This window comes from Peromyscus leucopus, chromosome 9 (assembly GCF_004664715.2).
Source record: "Peromyscus leucopus breed LL Stock chromosome 9, UCI_PerLeu_2.1, whole genome shotgun sequence".
Lineage (NCBI taxonomy): Eukaryota > Metazoa > Chordata > Mammalia > Rodentia > Cricetidae > Peromyscus > Peromyscus leucopus.
Window position 1 is genome coordinate 48,163,978 of NC_051070.1, and position 26,194 is coordinate 48,190,171.

Below are 26,194 nucleotides of genomic sequence, written 5' to 3' on the forward strand. Positions count from 1 at the left end.
AGACTTTCTCTTACCTTCATTTCTGCTGAGCTCAATGTCGGCAAACAACCCAATCTTGATGACTTGCCACAAAAGGCCCAGGACCAAATAAGGCTTCCCCTCCTTCAGGTCCTCAGCCCCTATGTTAACCACGTGGCACCCAATGGCTGAGGCAGAGTTCAGAGCCAAGTTCAAGTTTTCCTAAAGGAGAAAAAGTATGCAAGCTTGATTCCTTCACTTTGCCAATGCCAAATGATTATTGATTAGCAACAGCAGTGGTGTTGTCCTTCTGGAATGTTCACAGACCCCAGGCAAGGTCTTCACTAGTTTTAACACTGAGAAAAAGCAGTCAAATAATAATGAGGAAAGACCTAATAACCTACACACTGAGCTTGTGCAGTGGCCTACTCAATCAAACCCGTACCCAGTGTGGAAGACCCATTTTGGCATGAGATTAATGAGCCTTATGTTTGTCTGTTTTGCGTTCTGAAGGAGTCCATTTATTCAGAGCCTCCATTAGCTGGAGGAAGTCATTGGCCTGTCACTGCCTATGGCTAAGAAGACAATTGTTGATGTAAATTAGGGTCATAAAAAAGAACAACAGAACAGCCTTTTGACTTGCAAATTTATCATCATGGAAAGAAAATTATATAAATCAAATTCCTGGAAAAGACTTTGGATGAGTTTTTAACAGAACAAGTTACTGAGTATCCATGACAACTAGAAAACTTGTATCTGTACACATGTATGCAGGTTCCAGGTTGCTACACTAACCATGCATGCATCTAGTGTAGCTCAAATGGTTGGGGTGTTGATCTCTTACGGCCCATTTTGGGACCCATGATGAAAGGTGGTCAATGTCAGAGTAGAGAAGCTTTTTTGTATGTAGATACATTAAGAACCAGCTCTACCAGAAAGTCCTTCCCAACCATTCCAAACAGTGAGTAAAAAATACTGCTTCTATTACAGTCAAGATTATGAAGAAATCTAATGTTAAGTGCATTCTCGTATGTTCACTTCTTGTTCCCAACTTGGTTAGACTTCCATTTCAAAAGCACACAGGGTTGCTTAAGTCCAAACAGGAGATAACTGATTATTCATGATGTTAGACATTAAACATGGTTCCTGAGCTAGGGTTGCTTAAGTCCAAACAGGAAATAACTGATTATTCATGATATAAGGCATTAGACATGGTTCCTGAGCTAGAGAATTACAATGATGTTAAAATATTGGAACATTAAGAGAGAAACATAGCATATTTCCTGCTGGTGACTATTCGGCTAATCAGCAAATCAACAAGGGGAGGGGTAGAAGCAGGTTGAATTTATTCCACTCTTGTTTGTGTCAGCAGCGCCATGGAGGCCTCCAGAGCATTTTCTGTTTTTCATCCTTTCCCTGCTTAGAAAGTTTTGTCTTTTCAGCTAAAGCTGTACATTCAGCATCAATTCAAAGGTGACTTGGTAAGGAAAGATTGAGCTACAATTACAGCCAATGTGAAGTTTATTCTTTTTTTTTTTTTTTTTTTTTTTCTGAGACAGAGTCCTGGAACTCGCTCCATAGACCAGGCTGGCCTTGAACTCACAGAGATCTGCCTGCCTCTGCCTCCTGAGTGCTGGGATTAAAGGCATGAGCCACCACTGCCTAGCTCCAAGTTTATTCTTAAGTGGCCTAAACAAACCCAGCTACCAACACACCCCAGCCTCCTTTCTTGACTGCTCCACCAATAAACACAAGCCACTAATGTGTCCTTCTAGCCAGGGGTTGTGCGAACCATCGGCCAAGGCCTCTGTGTGGGGAAGGAAGGCTGCGTGCTTGTGGAAAGCTGACCCAGCAGTGATGGCGCCCATTCACACCCAGCCGGCCCCAGGCTTGCTTAGCAGTGGAGAGACAAACCTGAATGGTGAAGGGTGTGAGCTTCTTCTTGTTGATTGTCCTCTCATCGATCGTGTCTGGCACTGACAGGTTGATCATTTTACTGGAAGAGAAACAATAAAATTAAGGAAAGCAGCCCTCTGAGTAACAGAGTCCGGTGGGATTGGACTTAAATTCTAGCAGGACCTTCAACACTTATTTACCCACAATGAGAATGAGTTGTGCCACTGTGGTTAGATCTGGACTCGGTGGGAACCGGCAACGTTCATGAAGCTATCACGAGGCAGCGAGTTAACAAGTGAAGGCCTCCTCATTCATTCAGCTAAGCTGTTAACGTGCCCTGGTTCCCATAGAGCAATGGTTCTCAGCCTTCCTAATGCTGCGACTCTTTGATACAGTTCCTCATGTAGTGCTGACCCCAACCATACAATTATTTTCATTGTAACTTTATGACTATAATTTTGCTACTGTTATGAATCATAATGTAACTATCTGATATGCAACCCCACAGGGGTCATGACCCACAGGTTGAGAACTGATGCCTTAGACCATCACTGAATTCTGGATGGGTTGCTAAAGCAAATCCCCCATGACTTTCTTAGCCTTGTAAATTGTCTCGACTATGCAAGAGACTGTTAATATATTTCTGGGTTTATATTATATCTACATTCCCATTTGGTGTCTGATCAATACCTTTAACTAAACATAGAATGGCTTGTCCTATCATTCTGTAGTCATTTGGTCAATGTGCAATAAATTTTCCTCACTTAAGTATCTAATACCTTGATCAGACATCTAAAGCAAGTGATTGTTGTTTATGAAAAACTGATTTAGTCCAAGTTATTGTTTGTTTAATCTTCAATAGGGCAAAAAAAAATGAATGATTTTTAGCAACCTCTATTTTGTATAAAGAAAGGAAATGAAAATCCAACCTCCAAAAGGAAGCCAGACTTCATGGTGCAGGCCCGTAATCTCAGCTACTCAGGAGGCTGAGGCCAGAGGATCCCAAGTCCAAGGCCTGTCTGGGCTAGGGAACAGGTTCGAGGCCAGCCTAGCCACCTTCCTGAGACTCTGTCTTGAAGTTGTCAAAAAGAGCAAAAGGAAGTGTGGCTCAGTGGGTCCCTGCCCAGCACGTGGGAAGCCCTGAGTTCGACCCCTTAGGGAAATACATCCAGAAGGAACAGAACCAGAAAAGTATAAACACTTTTACTTATTTACGTGCATGTGTGTGAGCCTGCATATGTCACTGCGCATTTGTGGAAGTCAGAGGACACCTTGCAGGAGTCAGTTCTCTCCTGGGGACTGAACTCGGGTCATCAGGCTTGGTGGAAGGTGCCTTGACCCACTGACCAATCTCACAGTCCCCCAACAAAGTAAAGAAAAAAAACTGGAAAATGTGAGTGACTGTTTCCTTTTAGTGAGAAATCTTTTTTTAATCAACAATCTTTCGTAGTCACTTTTCAACATATATTTTCATAACTCTGTCATGTGTGTGCACATGTTTAAGTGTCTTTATGTGCACATTCACGTATATTTAAAACAAACTTCCACTGCTCTGTCTCCCTTCTCCAGTCTATCCAGGGTAGGCCATGCTCAGATGAAGCAGAATGACACAGTCCCCCCAAAAGTAACTGCTCTGGCCTGGAATCGCTGGGTCTTGGTTTATGTTCAAGCTCATCTTTATACTTTGTGTCTCTTCTCTCCATGGAAACAATAGCAGCTTTACAGATTGCACTACAATTAGCTTCTGATGTTAGTTAGCTCTCCTACCCCGTCAAGTAGAGTCCATAAAAGTACCCCCCCACACACATAAGCATCAAAAGAATGACCTACAGTAAACACACTCAGCTACTGATACTTCAAAAAAAAAGGGCAGGGGGTGGGGAGTGGGAGGTCTATGGAAATCAAGAAGGAACCTTCATTTACCAAAGAACTATGCCATCCCCCACAGCATTGAAGAGGTCATCGGTGTTCGGGTTCATGGGGATAACATGTCGGCAGTCGGGGTCATTCTCCAGGGCTTTGTTTATCCAGTTGACGAAGGCATACTTTTCTTCCTCTACAAATAAAGAATTGAAGTGACTTACATGCAATATGAAAACCAGATAAAGACATTACCCATATGGACCTCACATTCTCATGCCCAAGGCTACCCAGGCTACCATCTCATCACCTTAGATTTACTAGTTTTAAAAACCAGGGATCCCTTAAGCGAGCACTGAATCTAGTAATAAAGATACAATTAAAGATTTAGAACAGAATAAAAAATGCACATTATATTTGGATAATTATAAATAATAAAATATTTTGTGTGGACGTAACTTAAATATAAATGTGGTTTGATATTTACAGGATAAAACTCAAGATCCTGCCTGGGTAGCCCACTAATTTAAATGTCGTATGTTACTGCAGTATCATTGGGCTTGTTTACAGTTATAATAAAATGACTAGGAAATGAAATCCCCTGTGATAGAATTCTTCCTTCCTACAAGCAAAGCTCATCTTAAAAGTCTTAGTAAAACCTGATGCTCTGCCTTCTTCCCTAGTCCCACGTTTCACAACTGTTTGCCAATGAAAACACAAGTGTCTCTCAGAGGAATTTTGAATTGCTGGAACTTGGTAAAGACTGCATAGTGAATTGTTATCCTGAAGATTCGTGATGCAGTTTACACGGTAAAGGCTTGAAAAGTCCCTAGATTTGAGAATACAGGGCTAGCTAAGACTGAGCTAAGGCAGACCCCCTGGTGCGAGAGCGGCATGAACGTGAGGGGAGTCACCAACCACTTTTGAAAACTTGGATCTAAGACCCACTTCATGAGAGGGAACCCACACCTGGCACTGTTCAAGGGGCCAGGAACCCGCGGCTGGTTAGGCCCCAGGCTCTGGGAGAGAACACATTCTTATTCTGCTAAATGGACATGGTATGAAACTGAGTCTTAGGACATATTGCTACACCCACAGATTAGAGCATCTCTCATTCCTAAGAGAAGCTGCCAGTGGATGACAACGCAGAGACTCCTAACCAGTCAGCTTGCAGAGAATCGGAGACTGTGGAATGCTCCGCCCTCAACAGGACATACAGATCACCCCCTACCCTCAAGGCGCAGGATCCTCTCAGAAGAGGGCTGGAAAGATCGAAAGAGCCCGAGGTGGTTGCTAACATCGAGGAAACAGTGTGTACCAGACAGAACAGGGCAGCTGCACACATGAACACATGGTGATTATGACGGCAGGCACAAGACCTGAGCAAGTGGCAGCCAGACAAAATCCCAGCATAGAGGGGGGAATGCGGCCATGAAATCCCACTGCTGTCCGAGGGGAGGGAGAGTCCATTTTCTATAGTGATGTGACAACCACAAACCAGGGCAGGGTCCACGCCCAGGACTAACCAGGCAACATAGATGGGACTCAATGGACAAAAGGAAGAAATCTCAAACTAGAGTGGGAAAGGATGGGAGAAGTGGGGGGAAAGGTGTGTATGTTCAAAATACATCACATAAAATTCCCAGAGAAATAATAAAATATATTTTTAATTTAAAAAAAGTTCAACTTTGTCTCCTCAACTGCAAACAATGCTTATCTATAAACTTATCTTTAATATTGAACCATCTTTTGGAAAACTAAAGTTTGGGAAATGTTGAGTAACTGCACCATTTGGGATATCAGAAGCTTCATTAAGGCTGCTTTGTGTCAGCCTTTGGAAAAAATAGAAAGCTTCTCTTTCCAATCAATAGTTCTTGACCACTCAGCAGGCGTTAAGAATAATCATTATACGTAAGACCATGACTCAAAGGGCTCATTTTGTCCATGAGATGTTTAAAGGAATTTTGGCAGCTTTCAAAGCATACTTGAAATGTAAATGAGATCACTCAGTACAGGAAGTTCCCCGGGGCTCGGGACTCCTGTGTCCTGTGCCTGGCTCTGGCCCACTCCCACGTGGGAAGTTTCTATCCACCCAGGTGTGGTGCTTCTTGGCTTTTATCTCTCTGGTTTGCATACCAAAATTGACTCTGGAACCCCAGAAACCCTGGGTCCTCTCTCCTCATTTTATCCTCCTCCAATCTCAACTCTGCCTCTGCTCCTCACCCATCAGCACAGCTTACCTGAATAGGAATGCTGGGTGCCAACGCTGGATTGCTCCGAGGTGCCACCAATGGCACAGATCCCTTCCTTTTTGTTGATAGCTTTCCGGAAGGTCTTGGCAACCTCGGTGCTTTTCAGACCATGGAAAACCTGCAAAAATGTAATATTTTTGGTTCATTTGGTTTTATTTGTTTATTTGTTTGCTGTTTGTTTTTGAGATAGGGTTTCTCTTTGTAACAGCCCTGGCTGTCCTGGAACTTACTCTGTAGATCAGGCTGGCCTCGAACCCGCAGAGATCCACCTGCCTCTGCCTCTCAAGTGCTGGGATTTAAAGGCATGCACCACCACTGCCCAGCTAATTTTTTTTTTTTTTTTGGACAGGGTCTTGGCATGCAGTTTAGGCTGGCCTGGTACTCACTATGTGGCCCTGGTTACCCTTGAAATCAAAGCAAATTCTCCTGTCTTAGGTTCCAAGTGCAGGGATTACAGAAGTGGGCTACCACACCCTGCTAGATTAAGGCATTTTTAAAAATGCAAGCTATAGTCAACAAAAGCACAAGGGTAAGACTATAACGAACCAGGAAGGAAAGGGTTGTCACTCTGGATATTTGTTGACACTGAGTTCAAGTTTCGAATGTATCACCTTGGATTCAGTATCATGCTCACCTTGATAAACTCATCAAAGCTGATCTTTCCATCTTGGTCCAGATCACCCGTGGCCATCAGGTTTTCGGTGATTTCTCTCACTCGGTACCCAGGCAGAGGCAGGCAGGCAGCCTTGAACAAGTCATTCAGCTCATTACAGCTGATGTATCCATTGCCATCAGTATCTGTAACACAAAGATACAGTGAGACTTTGGGGTAACTCAGGCACAGCCTTTAGAAAGGCAAGAGAATACCAAATGACAGGTGGGGCTGGAGGGAGAGGACCAGTCCTGGGTTTCAGCCTGACCCAGATAGAGGCAAAAATTTGCCAGGAGCCCAATTGGATTGCTATCAGATCTAGACAATCACATCGTTTCCAACAACCACGGTAAAAGACTCATAACTCCAAAGCAGAGGTTTTAGTAACATGATATTTAGAAACTCACACATGAATACACACATAAAAAGGTGTGTGTGCAAGTTCATGTGTGTGTGTGTGTGTGTGTGTGTGTGTGTGTGAGTGCACACATACACGTGGAGGTCAGAGGGCAGCATTGGGTGTTGTTCCTCAGGAGCCATCTTGTATTTCAAGACAGAGTTCTGCGGAAGCTGGAGCTCACCAGCTGGCTAGAGTAGATGGCCAGCGAGGCCCAGGGATTCACCTGTCTCTGCCTTCCCAGGGCTAGGAATACACGCCACTGCCACCATGCCAAGCATTGTGTGTGGGAGCTGGGGATCGAACTTGGGTCCTCGTGTGTGAGTGGCCGACACTTCCCTGGCTGAACCATCTCTCTAGCCCCTTCTGCAATCGTTAGGAGTTCTTACAGAAACTAAGGAGTAAACCACAAACTGACGATAAGGAGTAAAAGAATATTAAATAAAGGACCCCAAATGAGAGCGGGCAAAATGTAAACAATGAAGGGAAGGGAACATCCGCAGGAAAGGCCAGAGGCCAGGTCCCCCACTCTAACTAGGAAGGAAGTGTTTTCTCAAGCACATCTTTCAGAAATCAGCTCTCCTGGGTCGTCAGCCTTCCTAATGCCGCGACCCTTTAATACAGTTCCTCATGCTGTGGTGACGTCCCCCAGCCATAAAATCACTTCCGTTGCTACTTCATAACTGTAATTTTGCTATTATTACGCTATAATCGTAATATTAATATCTGTGTTTTCCGGCAGCCTTGGGTGGACCGCTGTGAGAGGGTTGGGGACCCTCTGCTTTAACCAGTTCATGGAGCAGCTCGGCCGAGACTGGTACCAGGGGGTTCCAGGTCCACTCACCAACTTTGGCAAAGGCCTCTCTGAGCTCCATCATTTCTTCATCGGACACCGATCCTCTGGCCATTTTCACTGCTCAAGTGACAGACCTAGGAGAGAGAGGACCTAGGAGTGAGCACCGTGCATCTCAGTTCTTACGACGTCTTCAGAACAGATCCTGTTCATTTGAGGGAGACACGCTCTTCCTCACCCTCCGTGACCTGTAGCCATCCTTCAAAATGTCCCAGCCTCCCGTGTGGGGTCCTCAAAGACAACTGTCTACAATTTCTTCCCTCCCTGCATGGAGACAGCTTCTCACATGATGAGGAAGTGCTTATTTTTGGCCCTTGCATCGGGGCTGACTTCAGGATTTCTGTGGCCAGCAGAGGATGGTGGAAGGGATGCCCAGGACTGGGGATTTCCACCTCTTTTACTTTGAAATGTTCATTCTTGGGCTACTCATCCTTCCTCCTGTTCTCATAAGGAAGCCAGTGAAGGAGAGCTACATACCAGCCCCTCATGAACTCCTAGCTACAGGGTTCACCCAGCAGCTGGCCAGCTGTGGACCTTCTGGCCCATTTGAACTCTGAGCCAACACTACAAAGAACAGAGAAAGAGCCAGGCAGTGGTGGCTCACGCCTTTAATCCCAGCACTCAGGAGGCAGAGTCAGGCGGATCTCTGTGAGTTTGAAGCCAGCCTGGACTACCAAGTGAGTTTCAGGAAAGGCACAAAGCTACACAGAGAAACCCTGTCTCGAAAAAAACTAAGAAAAAAAAAAAAAGAAAAGAAAAGAGGAAGAAGTGGTAAGGTTACTATATTTTGGAGTAATTTATCACACAGAGATAAACAATTAAAACATTTAACTTTTACGTATCTTTGTAAACATCATCATGATCTATCGGCCAAGCCAATCGAGATGCTTCACAAATTCAAAGAGTTCTATGCGTAACTTCGATCATACGTAGTCAAGGATTAAGGAAGGAGGTGACCTTCTAAGAATTCATATATGAAAATCTGAAGCACATTTTACGTGTTTTCTCAGAAAAGCTTGCTGAGCAACTGGCTATCCCTGCGTATCATTGCTGCCCTCTAGTGGGCAGAAAGAGAACGAAACAAAAAACATGTCTTTCCTGAGCCCCTTGGTAACCCACACATGTCAATGTACATCAACGGGAGCCCATGGAAGCCAGCTGGGTTTCCTGTTGGGGAGGTTGTAAATGGTGCGAGAAGTCGGCGGATGAGATGTTTCTAACTACAGTTTCATTTTGACCATTGTAACAAAATCACCTATCTTAAAGTGTCTTAAATTTGTGGGAAGGATATTTTAAACCGACTTTTTTTTTTTTTTTTCCACATCATTCTGTGGCGCTGTATTTGTTCTCGATGATAACTCACACACAAAAAAGCAAACGTTTTAACACCAAAGCCTACAGGTCAAACTACACCACACTCAGCTTTGAAAGATCTGCAGCCATTATCTACCAATATGAGTGGAACTTCCCAGCCACGCAATGACATGCAGTGACATGTAATGACATGCAGTGACATGTAATGACATGCAGTGACATGCGGTGACGTGCAGTGGCATGCAGTGACAGTGGCTTCAAGCTTTTGTTACCCTAGGCAATCTTTTGTTAACAAAATTCTTATATGTAAAAGAAAATAAACACGCACCCAAGACCACAAAAGTAAACAAATAAAACTAACAAGTTTTATTTGAGAGTGTTGTCTGAGAAGATCAGAGTGTCCCCTACCCCCAGTGTTCTTATCTCTTTGTCACCTTATGCATCTAGGGGACTATACCAGTGACCTGAGGCCACCTTCCCTCCATCCCCTCTCCATCTCCATCCCTCTTCTTACAATCACTTTTTCCAAAACTCATTTGAACCAAGTATCTCCAAGTTCAGGGAGAGTAAACCGAGATGCAATGCAGCAAGAGGACGCAGTGAGGAACTTCAGCGGTTAACGGATGCCTAAAACCTGCCTCCTTTGCTACAAGTGACTGAAAATCAAACCAGTTCTCTACAAGCTAACGCTAAAACAGCTGCGGGCTTGTAGCAAAATCCTTACCAGGCATTAAGAAGAGGGCATTTGTGGGGTGCAGTAACTACCATACGGCGTGCATTAGCATGAGGGTTTCCATTTTGTAGAGTGCACAAGCGAAGCTCAGCAACATTCCAGCTCTCAGTTCCTCCTGCTTTCTACCTAGGCTCCGCACCTTCACACTCCTGGTAGACACTCATTCTCTCCACTTGCTCATTGCTCAGCGATCAATCGCTCATTAAGTATCTCAACTAGCTAGCTCGCAGGAGATTTGAACTTCAACCTTGTGGGCCTGTCTGGGAATTGTAGAAGAGGAAGCTGGCACTTCTCTGTGTTACGCAACCGAGGCTGCTGTTACAGGACAGTTGCTGTGACTTTGCTAAATGACTGTGACTGAGGTGGCTTGGCTCTCCTTTTTACCAACACACACACACACACACACACACACACACACACACACACACACACACATTCATAGCAGGGTCTCCCCATCATACTGGAGCAATTCCTGGATGTCACAGCTGGTCTGGCTCTATGCAGCTGGCAGGCCACACTTGTTAGACACCTTATACTTGGTTCATGGGTGTTCATCGTGTTCATGGGATGAGATAGGTTCTTACGTTCGGCACATATTTTACAACGCCTACTAGGAGCCAGGTCCTGCTCTTTATTGCAAGTGAAGCGTGACCCAGTTAGTTACCGAAAAGCATGGCACAGGTACTAAGCACGTGGCAAGTAAACAGATCGTGGAATCCAAACCTGGCCCTATGTTTGTGCAGAAGAGTGTCAATTTATCGAACACTGTAAGAGACTCCTGAGACGTTTAAGTAAAAATAGGAATGAGATTGCATTGTGCTAAAACAGAACCAAGGGAAATGGAGAGCTAGCTTAACAGTTAAGAGTATGCGTTACTTGGCCGGGCGTTGGTGGCGCACACCTTTAATCCCAGCACTCGGGAGGCAGAGCCAGGCAGATCTCTGTGAGTTCGAAGCCAGCCTGGGCTACCAAGTGAGCTCCAGGAAAGGCGCAAAGCTACACAGAGAAACCCTGTCTCGAAAAACCAAAAAAAAAAAAAAAAAAAAGAGTATGCGTTACTCTCGCAGAGGTCCTGGATTCAGTCTCCAGCACCCACATCAGGTAGTTCACCAACACCTATAACTCCAACTCCAGGACACCCAATGTCCTCTGGCCTCACCTGTACAAATGTGGTGCACAGCAACTCATGCAGGAACACACATATGCATAAATAAAAATATAAATAATTTTTAAAGAACAGAGTCATAGAAGCAACAGAAGAATCATAGCATTGGGTTAAAAAAGAAAATCTAAAAAAACCTCTAAAAATCATGGTATAGCAGAGTAAAAATATTTTAGCATAAATAACGCATGTCTCCCCAGATTGCATGGCTCATCCAAACTAAGACCTTAAAAGGAAATACTGGTTATCTTAAAACACATCATGTTGGTCACAAACAAACACCTACTATAACACCTAATAACGTTCTCATGGGAGGCTTATAAGTGAGAGGATAAACTTGGAGATGCAAACAGTGAGAACAACTTCATGTTAAAAATGCTCATCTCAGTGGCCCCATGGCTTCAAAAAAAGAAAAGTGGGTTTATGCAGGGTACAAAGTGGATTGAGAGGGAGGTTAGTGTTGACAGCCGAAGTCGCCGTGACCACTGCAGACTGTTGTAGGGCCCAGACTTGAATAGCTTGCCTTGTCTCTTTTCCCTTCACACTGAACAGTAGGACCTAGGAGCACAACCCCATTATTAGAGACAGGGGAGCATCAGAGGGTGATTACAGTGTCCTGATGTATACCTGAGAAAACTGACATATAACCACGGGAAATGCTTTCTCAGTGCAGATGCTCAAAGGCCATGCCTGCCTGGTGTTCCCAATGCAGAGAAGAGGAGGGAGGGGGAAGCTACCTCTAAAAGGATAAGCGAAGTCCTTGACTGATAGGAGCCCTTCAACTAAGTGAGCTGAGTGGAGTGTACAAAAGACAGTGCTTCCCCACAGTGGGCAGGGCGTGATTAATGTAAGAACCTGCAGACCAGCCACATCTAAGAAGGTCATCGCTGCGGTAGCCTCTAAGTTTAGATGTTTTACATAGCTGGTGTGTTTGCCTGAGGGGACTGTGCCCATTTTTATTCATGCACGTTTGAAGGGGTGGGACATCTTATCACCTAGTAGGCAGGTCCCTAGGGGAGTTGTCACTTTGCAAACTAGCACCATAGAGGCAGCAGTAATGGGTCATGCTATGGCATCTGTAGCCCAAAAGGGCGACTGAAGAAATAATGCATGTGCCTTCCAGGCCATGAATGAGTACTTTTCAACTCAGCTTTATAGACCCTGCACTGAGTACGGCCCAAAAGATTAATTTCTTTTTGGTGCTAGGGTTTATATATGTTAATCATGCGCTCTACCACTGAGCTGTATCCCCAACCCCTCCCCCCCCACCTCCACCACCACCGCCCTCCCTTTCGGTAAAACATTAAACTGCATTTTATTTAGTGTGGTGGCGGAGGTGTATATATGTGGGTGTAGGTGTGCCAACATCGAACATGCAGGGGTCAGAGGACATCCTGAAGGGGTCATTGCTGTCTTTCTGCCATGTGGGACCCAGGGGTCTAACCCAGGTAGGGAGACTGAGCCTAAAGCACCTTTACCTGCTGAGGCATCTCAGCGGCCCACATGTCCCTTTCTAATGACTGCATCATCTAATGGTGTCCTGCCAGGAACCATTTTAATCAGCAGTCAGTTCAGGAACTTCATTTATGAATCACTACCCAGATCAGATCTAAGAAGACAAATCTCAAATCATTTATCTGGGTCACGTCCGGCTGCTAGTCTTCCTGTGAGCGTTTCAGCTCTTTAGATCAATCGCTGCAGAATCCCAAGACATTTGGCTAAAGAGATCACTGGTTTTTTCATTTTCTTTCTTTCTTTTTTTTTTAATGTTTAAGACTATCCTTTAGCTCAAGTAACTCCCAAGCCGCAAAAGCGGCAGGGTCTGCTCCTTCTTTAAAGATGGCCTGGTTTGTGTCTCTGCTTGCAGATACACTGTGTTCCCCAGGTGGGTCATGGCCAGTGATTCTGAGAATGAGTTGTTACCAAAGGATTTGACTCAAGTTTCCTGACGTCTGAATGTAGAAGCCATTTGTGGGGGTTTACCACAGAACACAGTGTTGAGGGATTTACGGAAGAAAACAGTTCCTCTAAGTGAGCATACACTTGGGAGCAGAAATCTCTGTTTCAGAACTGATCCTGAAAACAGCAGGAAGAGAGGCGAGTGGCCTGTCCTGATACTCACAGGCTACTCTGGGTTCATCGGTGTTGAGGTTAGGGACAGTGGCGACCAGTTATCAACCTGCAAGAGTCCGAGGGCATCTGTCCCCCAGTATCACATGACCAAGGAACTCTTCTGACCGTGTCCCACTTTTCCTGCAACTTGACTCTGAAGTTACAGGAAAACTGTAGACATCTGATGCTTAGTTCCAGCTGCATCTCAGCAACCTCAGGACATCCACAGGGAAAACTACAAAACACCCAGACACCTCCGTGAACTGTGAATAATCAGAAACACGCCGTCGGAGCCACACGGACAGCACCAGATTCGGTGTCAGCTTAAGATGACTAAGGAATGAAGCAAAATGTCACAAGATTCTGTGGCAAAAGAAAACACTCTGTAGTTTCAAACTGGAAAAAAAAGTTTGTTTTTGCTTGGTCCTGCTCTTTCTGTTTGACAGGGACACTTTCAGGACAGCTAACAAAGAAGATACAGCAACTATGTCCTTGGATACCAATTCTGTATGCCTACCTTTCATCTAAAGGATGCCTCTGCAAATACAGTTTTTAAATGACTGTTTTTTTTTTTTCTTTTTTTAAACAACTCAATTATAAGTGTTGGAGAAATGTCTCCATGGTTAAGAGCACTGGCTGGTCTTGCAGAGCACCTGGCTTTGATTTCCAGCACCCACGACTGTCTGTGACTCCAGTTCTGGGGGCTACAACTCCCTCTTCTGACTTCCACAGGCACCATGCACACAATTTGTGTACAGACATCCATGCAGGCAAAATACCCAACCACAGTTTCCCCACAAAAAAAGAATTCAATTACAAATGGCCCCAAATATAAATGGGCACTTAGAGGGACTTTTAACAAATCCTTCTATCAAGTTAAGCCTCAAATTTGACTTTTTTTTTTTTTTAATTGTTTTTTCTTTCTGCAAATGCACCAGTTGCCTGCAGGCTACTCCAGGGCACAGAATCCTTTCCCTGCGGCCTATAACCTAAAGGCCTCAGGGAAGAACACAAAGGAGGCCTGTGTAAACACTACTGGGAATCAGATCACAGCACTCTCACCAGCTCCCCCTGCTGGGCTCTGAAAGCCTCCCTAGGCTGGCCATAGGGCCTTCTGATGCCATCTGGACAGAACCAGGCACACAGATCCCAGCCCTAACTCAAGAGACCACATTGCCTCACCCAGCCTTCCCAGCACATCACCAAAACCTCTGCTCTCTACCAAGGTCCCCAAACCAAGCTTTGGAGGCAAGGGGGATACGCCAGGCTGGAGTTTGAGGACACCTTAGTGTCTCCACCTCTCCTTACCTAGACAGGCATCAGAGTCTAGGGAAGGCACTAGCCTCTTGGAAACCCACCCTACTTTTCATCTTGCAGTCCAGCACAAGGACTTTTCAGGACCACGATTCTCCCTACTGAAAGCTGAGGACATGCCAAATACATTTGTTGAAAGAATTGATATCTATCAATACACTGCTATCAATACACTGAATACCAAACACCATTCACCCCACCGAGATGCTCCTGTACAAAGCTTTGCTCTGGTTGCTGGCAGATGCAGGAAGAAGTACAGGAAGGGAGGACCCAAAGATTAGGGTTTGATGAAGCCTACAGTTAAATGTCAAGTTTTGAATGTAACACATAGATGATGGTAAATGTAATGCAACATGGTTAACACAATGAGGCTTTTCTGGAGCTCATGAGCAAATGAGTGAAAAGGTTAAACATGTATCACTGAGAATGAGAAAAAGAAAGACTAGCTAGGAGCAATAAACACAGAGGCCTATCTAAAACTAAAATAGCATGCTAGGACATGGACCGATAAGCCCAGCACTCAGGACACTGAGGCAAGAAGATCTCCATGAGTTTGAAGCCAGCCTTTGTTACAGGGTGAGTTCCAGGCCAGCCTGGACCACCCTTTCTCAAAATACAGAAATCCATATATAAACAAATAAAAATATCAAATACCCAAACCAGCCCGTACAATTCACTAAATGAGTAAGTTCATCCAAGTAGCGGCCAGGAAGTGAGGGAACGTTCTGTCCAGGCTCTCATGAGTAGACCTGCCTTCTTCCTGTGTAACATCAACCTCCAGCTTGTTCTCTGGGCCTCGGTTTCTTCATCCATAAATTGAGAAAGGAAGTCCCTTCTACGTGAAAAGTTTCAAGATCCCACTCAGTGACTGACCCGGGGGACATGCAGATTAGAGGCAAGTTTGCAGAGAAAAATGAAGCTGGTGTGGAGGCAACCGGTGTGGGTGCCATGCCCTCCGGAGCAGGCTGTGCCCCAGAGGTGTCTCTTCAGATGTGAGTGAGTGGGGGAGGGGACCTGGATCTCAGGGGCCAGTCACTCACTGTCCCTGCTCTTACCTCATCAGCACACAGAATCGTCCCAGCTGTATCTCCTCATGGACCGAAGGCAGAGGCCCCTGCTCAGCTGCCCAGAGAGAGCAGGAGAGCAGGAGAGCTGTCAAAGCGGCCTGTGGGACCTATTTTCCCGGATGGCATCACACACACAGTTAAAGACAAGCTGATCCAGTTCCTTCCTAGCTTCTAGGCAAGACAGTGCACAGACTGTCCCAGAAAGAGAGCCATCTAGTATTTTCTTTAAAAAGACCCAAATAAGGAAACTCTATCACCTCTCTGGTGTCTCATATCCGTGCCTTGTAACCTAAATCTTTTCTGATACGATTACAGTTGCTCCTTTCTTGGGCTAATCTCAGAGGGAACTACAGGAGCTGTTCAATTCATAAATCTCCCACCCTGGAGATGTCTTATTGTTTTTAGATGCTGGTTTAGGAGTTTATTTTCCAACCTTTAAATTAATTGGCTTTGCGATTTTTCTTCTGAGTTTGTACCAACATCCTTAACCAGTGAACGTGAGAATACCAAAGTTGTAGGACAGCCGTTATAAAGAGCAGGGAGATTGCTGATGGGGTTAAAAATGGAACTATCATGTGGTCTAGATACCCCACTACTGGGTATTTACCAAAAGGACAAAAAGACCCATTAGGTTAAGAGATATGCATCCCCCATGTTACAGCAGCACTGTTCTTGATGGCCAAGAAATGCCAGGCATGGTAGCATACACTAAGTTTAGTACCTGGGAGGCTGAGGCAGGAGGATGGTAAGTCGAAGGCCAGCCTGGGCAACATAGTGAGGTGTTGTCTCAAAGGAAAAAATAGCCAAGAAATGGAAACAATTTAAATGTCCATTAACTGATGACTGGATAAAGACAATGCTGTACAAATGTGATAAGTAGTATAAGCACAATGAAATTTGGTCTCTTTTTAAAAAAATAGGAAGAAAGAAATCTGTCAGTGCAAGAACATAGATGACCCTGAAGACAGGCAGAGAAAGACAAGTACTTCCTCATCTCACTAATATGTAGAGTATTTTTAAAAGGTTGAGAGTAAAGCAGTGGCCACCAGAGGCTGAAGTGGCTGGTTGGTGGTGGGTCCAACAAGTACACCGTCACAATTGCAGGAACGAATAAGCCCAGGAGAGCTGGTGCGTAGCATGGTGACTATAGTTGATGACAGCATGCCTCGTTCTTGAAAATGCTAAGAAGTGGACAGAAAGGGTTGGCTGCATTAAAAAGTAACTATGAGGTAACACACTCATTTAACAATTTCTATATAGATTTCAAAACCTATGTTGCACATGAGAAATACATACTATTTCATGTGTCAACTAAAAATCAATTTGGAGGAAAGCATTTAGAAAACAAACAAACAAAAAAGCATCCAGAAAACAATATATATATACAAAATATTTTTTTAAAGCCCATCTATTTAGAGTCATGGAAACTAAGTGATGGGCACATGGGGAGTCTTTATAATATCTCTGCAATGTTTCTTTCACTCTAAAAGTAGCCAACAGTTTATGTAAAGAAAAATCACAGAGTCAGAATGTAGTGGAGTGTTTACTTGAATGTAATTTGCATTTCATCAACTGGGCTATAAAACTCTGGTTTTATATTCTCTGGCAATTCTAAATGTGTCCCACTAAGCAAACTCATCAATCAGTTATCCCTTCAGCTGACATCCACCAAATATCTGCCTCACCCAGGGCCTGGGTTAGATGCTGAGAATACAAAAATAGGACGTAGCTTGTTTAGTAAGGAAGACACACACCACCCAATATAGATAGCGTCCAGGAGGACTCCTTAGAGTCACAGGAAGACTTTGTTTCACCCCTGGAGAGAAATAAAGACAGTCTGAGAGGAAGACACCTAGTGCTACGATTCAAATGTATCCTCCAACGTCATGTGTTAAAACCGAACCGGAATGTAGCGGTGTTGGAGGGAGGGCTAATGGCAGTGTTCGGCACAGAGTCCTCGTTGGCCATTTACTGTCAATATGGCGGGGGCTCCTTTCTGGTAGAGGAGAGCTGACCCGCACTCACCCTTCCTCGCCTGTGCTTTCTCGCCTTCTGCCTGCTACCATGGGATGACCAAGAGGAACTAACTAGATGTAGCCCTTCAGCCTTGGACTCCCCAGCCTCTAAAACAAAGAAATAAATCTCTCTGCTTTTAGACACTGTCCAGCCTCAGACGTGTGGCCACAGTGGTGTGAAATGAACTAAGACATTTCGACTCCACCGATGAGTGGGAGAGTTCTCCAGGGCCAGTCAGCCTTTCCCCTCTCTTCTGCGTTCTTTAGCCCAGAGCCTCTAGAGAGGCCTAGTCACTTAGAGTCAGAGAAAACTGCAGCTAAACGACGTGGAAGGACCTGGACGATAACACAGCAGCTCATGTTTGCCGGATGCTTTATCTGCATGATGATGCTCAGGTCTCGCCACTGAGCATTACTGAAGTTAAGTGACGAGCTTCAGGTCATGTAGCTGTGAACTGGGGAAAGCTCCTCGCTTTTTCCAAGGGCCCTGGCTACTGGATTCCTGTTTCTGTTCTCTGCTCTTCCTCAGGGTGACCCAAAAGGAAACTCCAAAAGGTCAAAGTCCTAGTGTCGTGTTAGATTGAACTCATACAAACTCAGGGATAGACCTCTCTAAATGTCTCTTCTCTCAAGTTCCTCTACATCTTAAAGGAAGTGTTAGGATGAGTGAGCAAGGCCATCACCAGGGTCGGTCCCTCCTGCCTGTGTCCCCATGGCTCCCGTGGAGAAAGCGTCCTGTGTTTGGGAGACCTGCAAACTTTGGTTATCCTCACTATTGTTTTATGAAGCAGAATCTTGTCTTGGGTACTAAAAATACAAGCTGCCATCAGGGAGGACACACAGTCAAGTGAAGGAGAGTCACCACCGTGTACATGAAAGGCTACACTGTCCTGAGTAGTTTAAAGATGATGTCATCGCGGTGCTATGAGACCCCAGAGAAGGAAGCCCGGGATTCTGCCTGGGAATGGGGGAAGAGGGGAGGTAGAGGAAGGGGATGGGAGGAGACAAGATGGTAAGAGGGAAATGAGAGCAGGGAGACAGGAGGGGCAGGGATGGGAAAGAGAGATGGGGTAAGGAAAGAAAGGGAAGGCGATATGGAACTAAGTCTTAGGGACTCACACTACGTATGGGGTGTTTCCTGTAAATAAGATGGAAAGAACTCTGCAAAACAAAAGGCAAGCAAAAACAAAACAAAACAAACAAACAAACAAAAACTAACATAGACTGCTGCTGTTGGCTCAGCATGGCTGAAGTCAGGGACAGTGGATGCTGAACCCCGCCAAAAGGAGGCGTGGGAGTGTGAGGCTCTTCTGTCTAGGAGGGAAATGTCAGTGGCCCAGGCTATACGGCAATGCTCACTAACTCCACCCGCTCAGTGCAGGTAACAGAACGCTTCCACCTAGACTGATTTCCTTGGTTTATGTGTGTGCTTGCTTCCTCCTCAGAATATGGTCTCTGAGAAAACCCTGCAGGGAGAAGAAGGAACCAGAAGTGGGAAAATGGGGCCCTCGAGAGCAGAGACGTGAGTCAGTTGCTAGTCCGAAAGAGAGAAGTAGACTGGCCCAAACCTTAGTTTGGTCCCACCAAGTTGTGGGGAAAACCATTGATGAAAATTTGGCAACCTAAAGATTTGCCGGGGGGGGGGCGGGGGGGGAGTCCCCAAGTCTTGAGATACACAGTAAATGAAACAAGAGGGGAGTGGGAGGAAAGGGTAGACGTTAAAAGAAAACGCAAAGATCAGAACTTTTACAAACTCATCTTAGGGAGCAGAGTTCCTTTCTAGTCTACGTGCAAAAAGTATTACAGTTAACACCCGGAAGTCACACTTGATTGTGTATACGCTGTGTGCGCTGTGTGGGTGTAAATCTAGGTTTCACACCATGGTCTGTCTCTAAAAGAGCTGTACGTGCCTTGTTTTAGCTCTACGCCAGTTCCCAGCTCACAGTCTTAGGAGTCCCATGGATGGTGCAGACCCGGCCGGTGGTACCAGAAGCTGCCAGCACTGATATTAACTAACCTTATTTTAAGGGTGTCTGAGCTCTGACTTGCCTGAGATACTGACAGTGGAAAGTACCTTCTACCAGTTGAGGAAGTGTGGCCAGACCTGGAAAATACACAGTAATGTTAAGAAAAGCCCAACCACATCCACCATGACCCATGAGAAGTGAGAGCGCTTTGAGCACCTGAGCTAAAGGCCCCTGACGGTCCTCCCCTTGGGGACACCGAGTGTTAGGACAAGTTCTGTTGGCCTGCACTCCAGGTCCCCCTGCTTGGTCATGCCCCAACTCTCCAGGTGCTTTCTATATTCTAGTTTGAGCTGAAAACCAGGGACGGAATTTGTAGATTAGCAATGGCAACAGAAACTTCAATTTATTCTTAATAAAGTGAGCTCATTCTCAATGAGCTCAATGGAGCTGTTCCTGTAGACTTTCTGATGACAAGGTCCATTACACACACACACACACACACACACACACACACACACACACAAACACACACAGAGGGAGTGAGGGAGAAGTCACAGGTGGTTGGCAAATATTTACTAATACCAGTTTATGATGGGACATTACTTTCATCAAAATTTTAAGTGCCACAAGAGGGAAATTTCAGTGGCTACACAATGTAGTCTAATACTTTCAAAACTGTTAGACTTCATGTCATAAACCCTCCAGCACATCTTTGCTTGCTAAACCAGAAGACCTAACACACAGCTGGGATATCTAACTGATAGAAAATGTGGCATGAGGAACAATCATTCAATCTCAATTCCAGACAGGAACACTGAAGACATTATTATTGTTATTATTATTATTATTATTATTATTATTATTATTGGTCATGGTAGAGGACACAGAGTTTCAATATGTAGACTAGGGTGGACTCTTGATTCTCCAACCTTAGGCTCTGAGTGCTGGGATGATAGGCATGCACCACTATGCCTGACTACAATGTGGTTTATTTAAGATTGATTTATTTTTATCTAATGTATATGAGTATTTATGTCTGCATGTATGTGTATACACTGTGCGATGCTTGGTACTGGAGGAGGCCAGAGGAGGTCATCAGATTTCCTGGAACTGGAGTTACAAAGTGTCTTGTGGGTGCTGGGAACTGAATCTAGATCCTTTGCAAGAGCAGCAGATACTCTTAACTTGTGATCCATCTTTCCAATCCTCAACAATGTAGTTTAAATAAACATAGTTTGCACTTTTAAGAAATTATGCACTTAAAATAGAAGAGGCAACTGTGAATCTTGACTCTATCAGCTACTGTTATGACCTGTGGATAAATCACTTATGAAACACCCCCTAAGCCTTACAAAATAAAGAGACAATAATACCAACTATACATAGCTATTTGGGGAAATAAAATAGCAACTGTATTTCAAATGCTTAGAAATTTGAAATGCCTATCAAATGTAGCAGTGATCAACGTAGCTATACCCACAGATGCAATACAGAAAAATGGCGGCGCACAATGGATCCACGGACATCTCAGAAAACAGACAGAAGCTGCTTCTATCTACAGATAAGAAACTGGCCTCAGAGAGTCAAGAGATTGCTCAGTGTCCGATGTGGTCAAAGCCAGAATATGAATCCAAATCTGTGTCCACGTGCTCTCTTTCTACACATTGTACACACTGTACCTGTCTTTTCCATGAACAGAGACTACAAGCTCTGCCTGGGAAATCTGTAAAATGTTTACAAGTTTCTAAAACACAGACATCTGTACAGACTTGGAGGGAGAATCAAGGCCCTGAAAGCACCGTCAAAAGCCCTTGATCATCAACAGAGAGCCGCAGTGTCCCAACTGTCATTCTCGGTGGTCAGAGGAAAGAAACTGAACTGGTGACGTTTTGATGAAAACTCTCTACACGAAAGACAGTGAGGCAGGAGGACATCCAAAAAGTTTCCATGGTGCTCACCACCCTCCATCATCCCAAAGAGGAAATTAAAAAAAAAAAAAAATGTTTACAAGCCATTGGAAATGGCAGGCTCAATTCAGTTGGAGGATGAAGAAGGGTACTCATCAATGAAAGACTACAGACATTTTCTCCCTTATGTTCTCTTGGTACCTGTTACCTCAATTTCTCCATAAGGAATTTATATCACTCTTGTGCTCCCTGGGGCAAAGGTAACTGTTAGGATTTGAGTCTGAAATGTTTCCCACAGGCTCCGTGTGTTTCAGCAATTCGTTTCCAGATAGTGATGCTGTTTCGGGAGGCTGTGCAAACTTTGGGTCTCTGGTCTGGCTAGATGAAGTGAGTCTACTAGGGTAGAGCTTGAAGGTGGTATTTACCTTTGGCTCTGATCCTACCAGATCTAAATGTGTATAAATCTACCTGCACATTCCCAGCTCCACTGGTACAATGGTTCCAGTCTCCAAAACTTTGTCGCACAGATGGATGGTGACCCCTGAAGGATGAGTCAAAACAGACCTCTCCACCCTTAAGTTGCCCTTCTCAGTCACTTAGTCACAGCTATGATAGAATAGAAATACAGATGACACATCCCTTATCCAAAACACCCAAGACCAGGAGTGTTGCAGACTCCAGAGTTTTGCAGACCTAGGGATATTTTCACAGCGCCCATCCAAATACCTGAAATCTGAAATATTCCAGAATCTAAAACTTCCTGACAATTATCTCAGCAGCCAAAGAGTTTTGACTTTTAGAGCATTTGGATTTCAGATGTTTCCTTCAGGCAGCTCAGCTACTGTGAGCCCAGGCGGCCAAGGAGCTAAAGGATCCAACTTTAGAGAGTTCGCTTACAGTGAACAGGACAGTGACTCACGCTACTGGGAATTCTGCCTGAGCAATGGTACCTAGGCCTCGGCAAATACTTTCAGGTGGCTCCTTACCTTACTGATTCGGAGACATACTCTGGATAGATTCTAATGGTGACTGCTAGGATAAGGAAGCAAAATGCAGATTATTAAATACCAGGTAGTTATTTCATTAGGCCACTTTCCTCTGAGAAGTGTAAGCAGAGAAAAAAACTGAAAACAAGTCATCTGGGTGACTGCAATTCACGTGCATAACTAACCTGACTGCAATTCATGTACAATAACTAGCCTGGTGACTGCAATTCCTGTACAATAACTAACCTGGTAACTGCAATTCCTGTGCATAACTAACCTGGTGACTGCAATTCACGTGCATAACTAACCTGGTAACTGAAAGTGATGCCTCAGTTTCCTCACTGTGGAGGCCCCAACCTCTGATTCCATACATGTTCATTGAGAGAGAGTGGGGGAGAAGGTGGGTCCCTGTAACTTGTGCTCAACTAAACTAAGAATCAACGCTGCAACCACAGAGCCATGGCTTTGCTGGTTCCTCAATTTAACAGCTTTTCCTGTCTGGGGGCTGGGGCACTGGCCATATCTGAGACACCGCCTTTGTAGCGCTCATAAGTGAGACTGGTCACAGACCTGGCTCTGAGGCTGCAGACCACGGATTTTAACTCGCCAAGTGGGTCACTTTCAACTTCTGCTCTTCCACGCACAGTTACAACGATCTTTCATGTGTAACCAGCCTTTAGAACACCTACATTTGGCAATTACTGTGTAATTCTAGATCTATGCACTCAGGTATACAAATAATTAATTTATTTGTGACTGTCCGTCAGCACACTAGAAAAACATGAATGCCACTTGACTGAAGTTATTCTTAACTTCGAAGACTAAGAACTTTCCCGGGATTTTAAAGGAAGAGATCACGTTGTATGGCGTGTGCATGGTAAACACCTATTACAGTCACGTGCACGGAGTGAGGGCAACAGCAGAGTCTCTAAAAAAGCAGCCGCCGCGCCACAGCTGCACTTCTTCGGGGGAACTTTTACAACCATCTGAGCTCAACTTTAGCGCTTCGGCACATGCTCGCACTATAGTTTGTTGTTTGTTCCTGCGACTGTCTCTGGAACCCAACAGTTGATACAGCACTCCTCCAATTCAAGAGAATTCAACAAAATACATGCTCGAACAAACCTGTTGTCAAATATGGAGATGATGCCAGTAGTCCGCTCACAGGACTGCAGTGATGACCGATGCTGTCTTACAATCAAAGCCCTTAGAGAAAGGCCCAGTTCTAAGCGAGGAGGGTCCATTAGCTGTTATTAATTAGGGTGGTAATTGAGATCCCTCCTCGCTGCCCCTCCCTCTGGTGCTTGCAATCTCTTACAAGATGGAGCTGTTATGCAACTGATGGGAAGACAGATGCAATGATGGAAATTGACAAACCAAAATAGGAAGTCAGCGGTGAAGACAGGAAGTTGAGTCAGAAGGAAGCAGAGGAAAACAGGGAGACACCACCTGGGAATACCACGCTTCAGCAGCTGGAGCAAGATTCCCCTAGGAGACGGATATCTAGTCAGGAGGCAACTTCTTACCACCTCACCAGTTTTGACGTCAGAAGTGCCTTGTCATCCTAGCAAATCAGGGACACTTGAAGCTCACCTAGTCAGCTGACAGACTAGTTAGCGATTTTGATGGGCTCCAACTTCCGCTTTTATGTTTTCGTTGTTCAGTACACTAACTGAATAATGTCACTTCGCTGAATATCTGTGAACTGGGAAGCAACCAACCCTGGCCCTGCCCACCAAAAGAATCCTGGGGAGAAACTTATTCATCTAAACCATTCTGCTGTAAGACCTGTCATCAGTTATAAAATTTGATGACTTTATAATCCGACCTTAAAAGGTTTAGCTAAACCAGGAAATTTCTTCATTTTGTCTTCTATGGCCTTATTTTGAGATTTGATTGCTGTCTCTTCTGTGTGTGCAGAGGGGGCCTGTACTCTTCACGTAAAAAAGAAAAGGTAACTTGAGAATTTTCTAAGAACAGTACAGAGTGATTGAGTTAAGTTCCCGGTGTGTGTCCTTGTGTTCACTGACATAAAAGAAGGCCTATCTAGGGAATATATTGTGTAGGGACAGCGGGTGGCCCTTCTGTGACCGTATTTAAAATAAAGCGATGGACTGTTGTCATTTCTGTTGGAAGGCTAAGTAAAGTCACCGCGTAATTTCTCACGCTTCTTGAAGTCAATGTCCATTTGGTACTGTGAGGCTAAAATGAAGAATGGAGCTTTGGAAAGATGCAGACCAGGGTTGTGATGCAATAATGCCTGCTCCATCTTCCTTCACAGCAGTCTCCACAAGATCTCACCAACCACTAAACGGGAAAGTGAAATTAGGTATTTTCATGTTATGTAACAAATTCATTAAAAAAAAAAATCTGTGTGACAAATTATTCATTTCAATCAATATCATCATCAGCTCTACTGCCAGGAGAGGTACAAAAGGAACTGGGGTCTGTGACTGGGGCAGGACAGAAAAGAAAAAAGAAAAACAAGATACAATCAATGCTATCCTGACCCTGAGGCAAAGCATTAGGCAATCTGCAGGCCCAGCCCGTGGAGGAAGCAGCCGACAGGGAAGCCTGGGAAGACCTGTTTCTTTCAAGTGACCCTTGAAAAAAAGCCGGAAGACTTACAGAGATGAGCATTAAAGAAATAGAGCGAAAAAGAGTGAAACAGCATGAACTTCCTGGTGGCTTGCGGTCTGGTGCACCCAGAAGGTGGGTAGGCAAGACGAGGAGGAGGGGAGGGCTCATGTAGGAGGAAGTGGCATGAAATAAGGCTGAGGAAGTGGGCTGAGGCAAATTTGTGAGGGTACAAAAATTTTTAGTAAAACTGTTAATGAATCATTCCCGCCGTTACATGAAATCTGTCTGCCAAGGGGTGTCCCACATATTTTTTCTTTTTCTATTTTGAATTCCCCCCCCCGACTCTCCCCCCTCTTGCCCCCCCCCCCACACAAAAAACAAAAAAAAAAACAAAAAAAAAAAAACTGTGTTAGGCTCTCTGATCTGCTTCAATGATGAAAGCTTCTCCTTGGGCCAGCATGCTTCATGGAAGGTAGGCCCCCCCCATCACCACAGTCAGCCTAGCTCCTGAAACCCAGGCCACCTCCTGCCCCACCCTGACTCTTATGACCTTGGGCCAGCAACTTCTACACCTAAGCCCACTCCTGATAGCTCAAGGCACTTGAGAGGATTCCAAGAAATCATGTGGCTACAGTGAGCACTTAAAAGGAACCAGGTTTGCAGCACTCAGCTCCCCAGATCTACACATTCCATTAAACTCAACCAAGCTCAGATGAGATACCTTCTAAAAAATCGGGGTTGTACAGAATACATACTGACATCTTCCTCGTTATCATCCCCTAGTCCATACAATACAACACCTTACAGAGGTACTTTGGCAGTTCTAAAGTATACCGGACTGAGCGCCTGCAGCTTTGAGAGGCTGCAGAGGTCCTCTTTCTGTTCTGAATTTCAACGCACACACAGGAATGAAACGTTACTCACTGGCCACCCTTCTCCAAGAGGTTCCAAGGTAGAGAAGCAGCAATCAGGTTAAAACACTGGAACTCTTTCCAACGTTACTGACTGTTGCAAGGTATGACATACAAAGGATGTGAAATTGGAAGCAGCTCTACCAGACAGAGATGGCTACCGAAGGCTCCAGAAGCAGCTACTGCAAACCGCCCCAACGGTATCTCTGTCAGGGCTGAGGCCCGGAAGAGCCCTCCTCCAGGCTTCTGGCTAGAGTG

At 44.8% G+C, this 26,194-nt stretch overlaps 1 protein-coding gene across 3 annotated transcripts in view; it reads right to left on the bottom strand.

Annotated features, from left to right (window-relative positions):
• Positions 1-26,194, bottom strand: part of Lcp1 (lymphocyte cytosolic protein 1) — a 93,104-nt gene that overhangs the window by 28,601 nt on the left and 38,309 nt on the right. For 2 of the 3 annotated variants that reach the window (XM_028878161.2, XM_037208385.1), the window contains exons 4-9: positions 7,860-7,945; positions 6,601-6,764; positions 5,955-6,084; positions 3,778-3,910; positions 1,873-1,954; positions 15-180 (exon numbers count right to left, since the gene is read on the bottom strand). In XM_028878161.2, coding sequence (XP_028733994.1) covers positions 15-180; positions 1,873-1,954; positions 3,778-3,910; positions 5,955-6,084; positions 6,601-6,764; positions 7,860-7,923 — 739 coding nt within the window. In that variant the 5' untranslated portion in view covers positions 7,924-7,945. Of the gene's footprint in view, positions 1-14; positions 181-1,872; positions 1,955-3,777; positions 3,911-5,954; positions 6,085-6,600; positions 6,765-7,859; positions 7,946-25,949; positions 25,969-26,194 lie in introns of those variants that run through there. The other variant, XM_037208386.1, reaches the window with a different exon arrangement.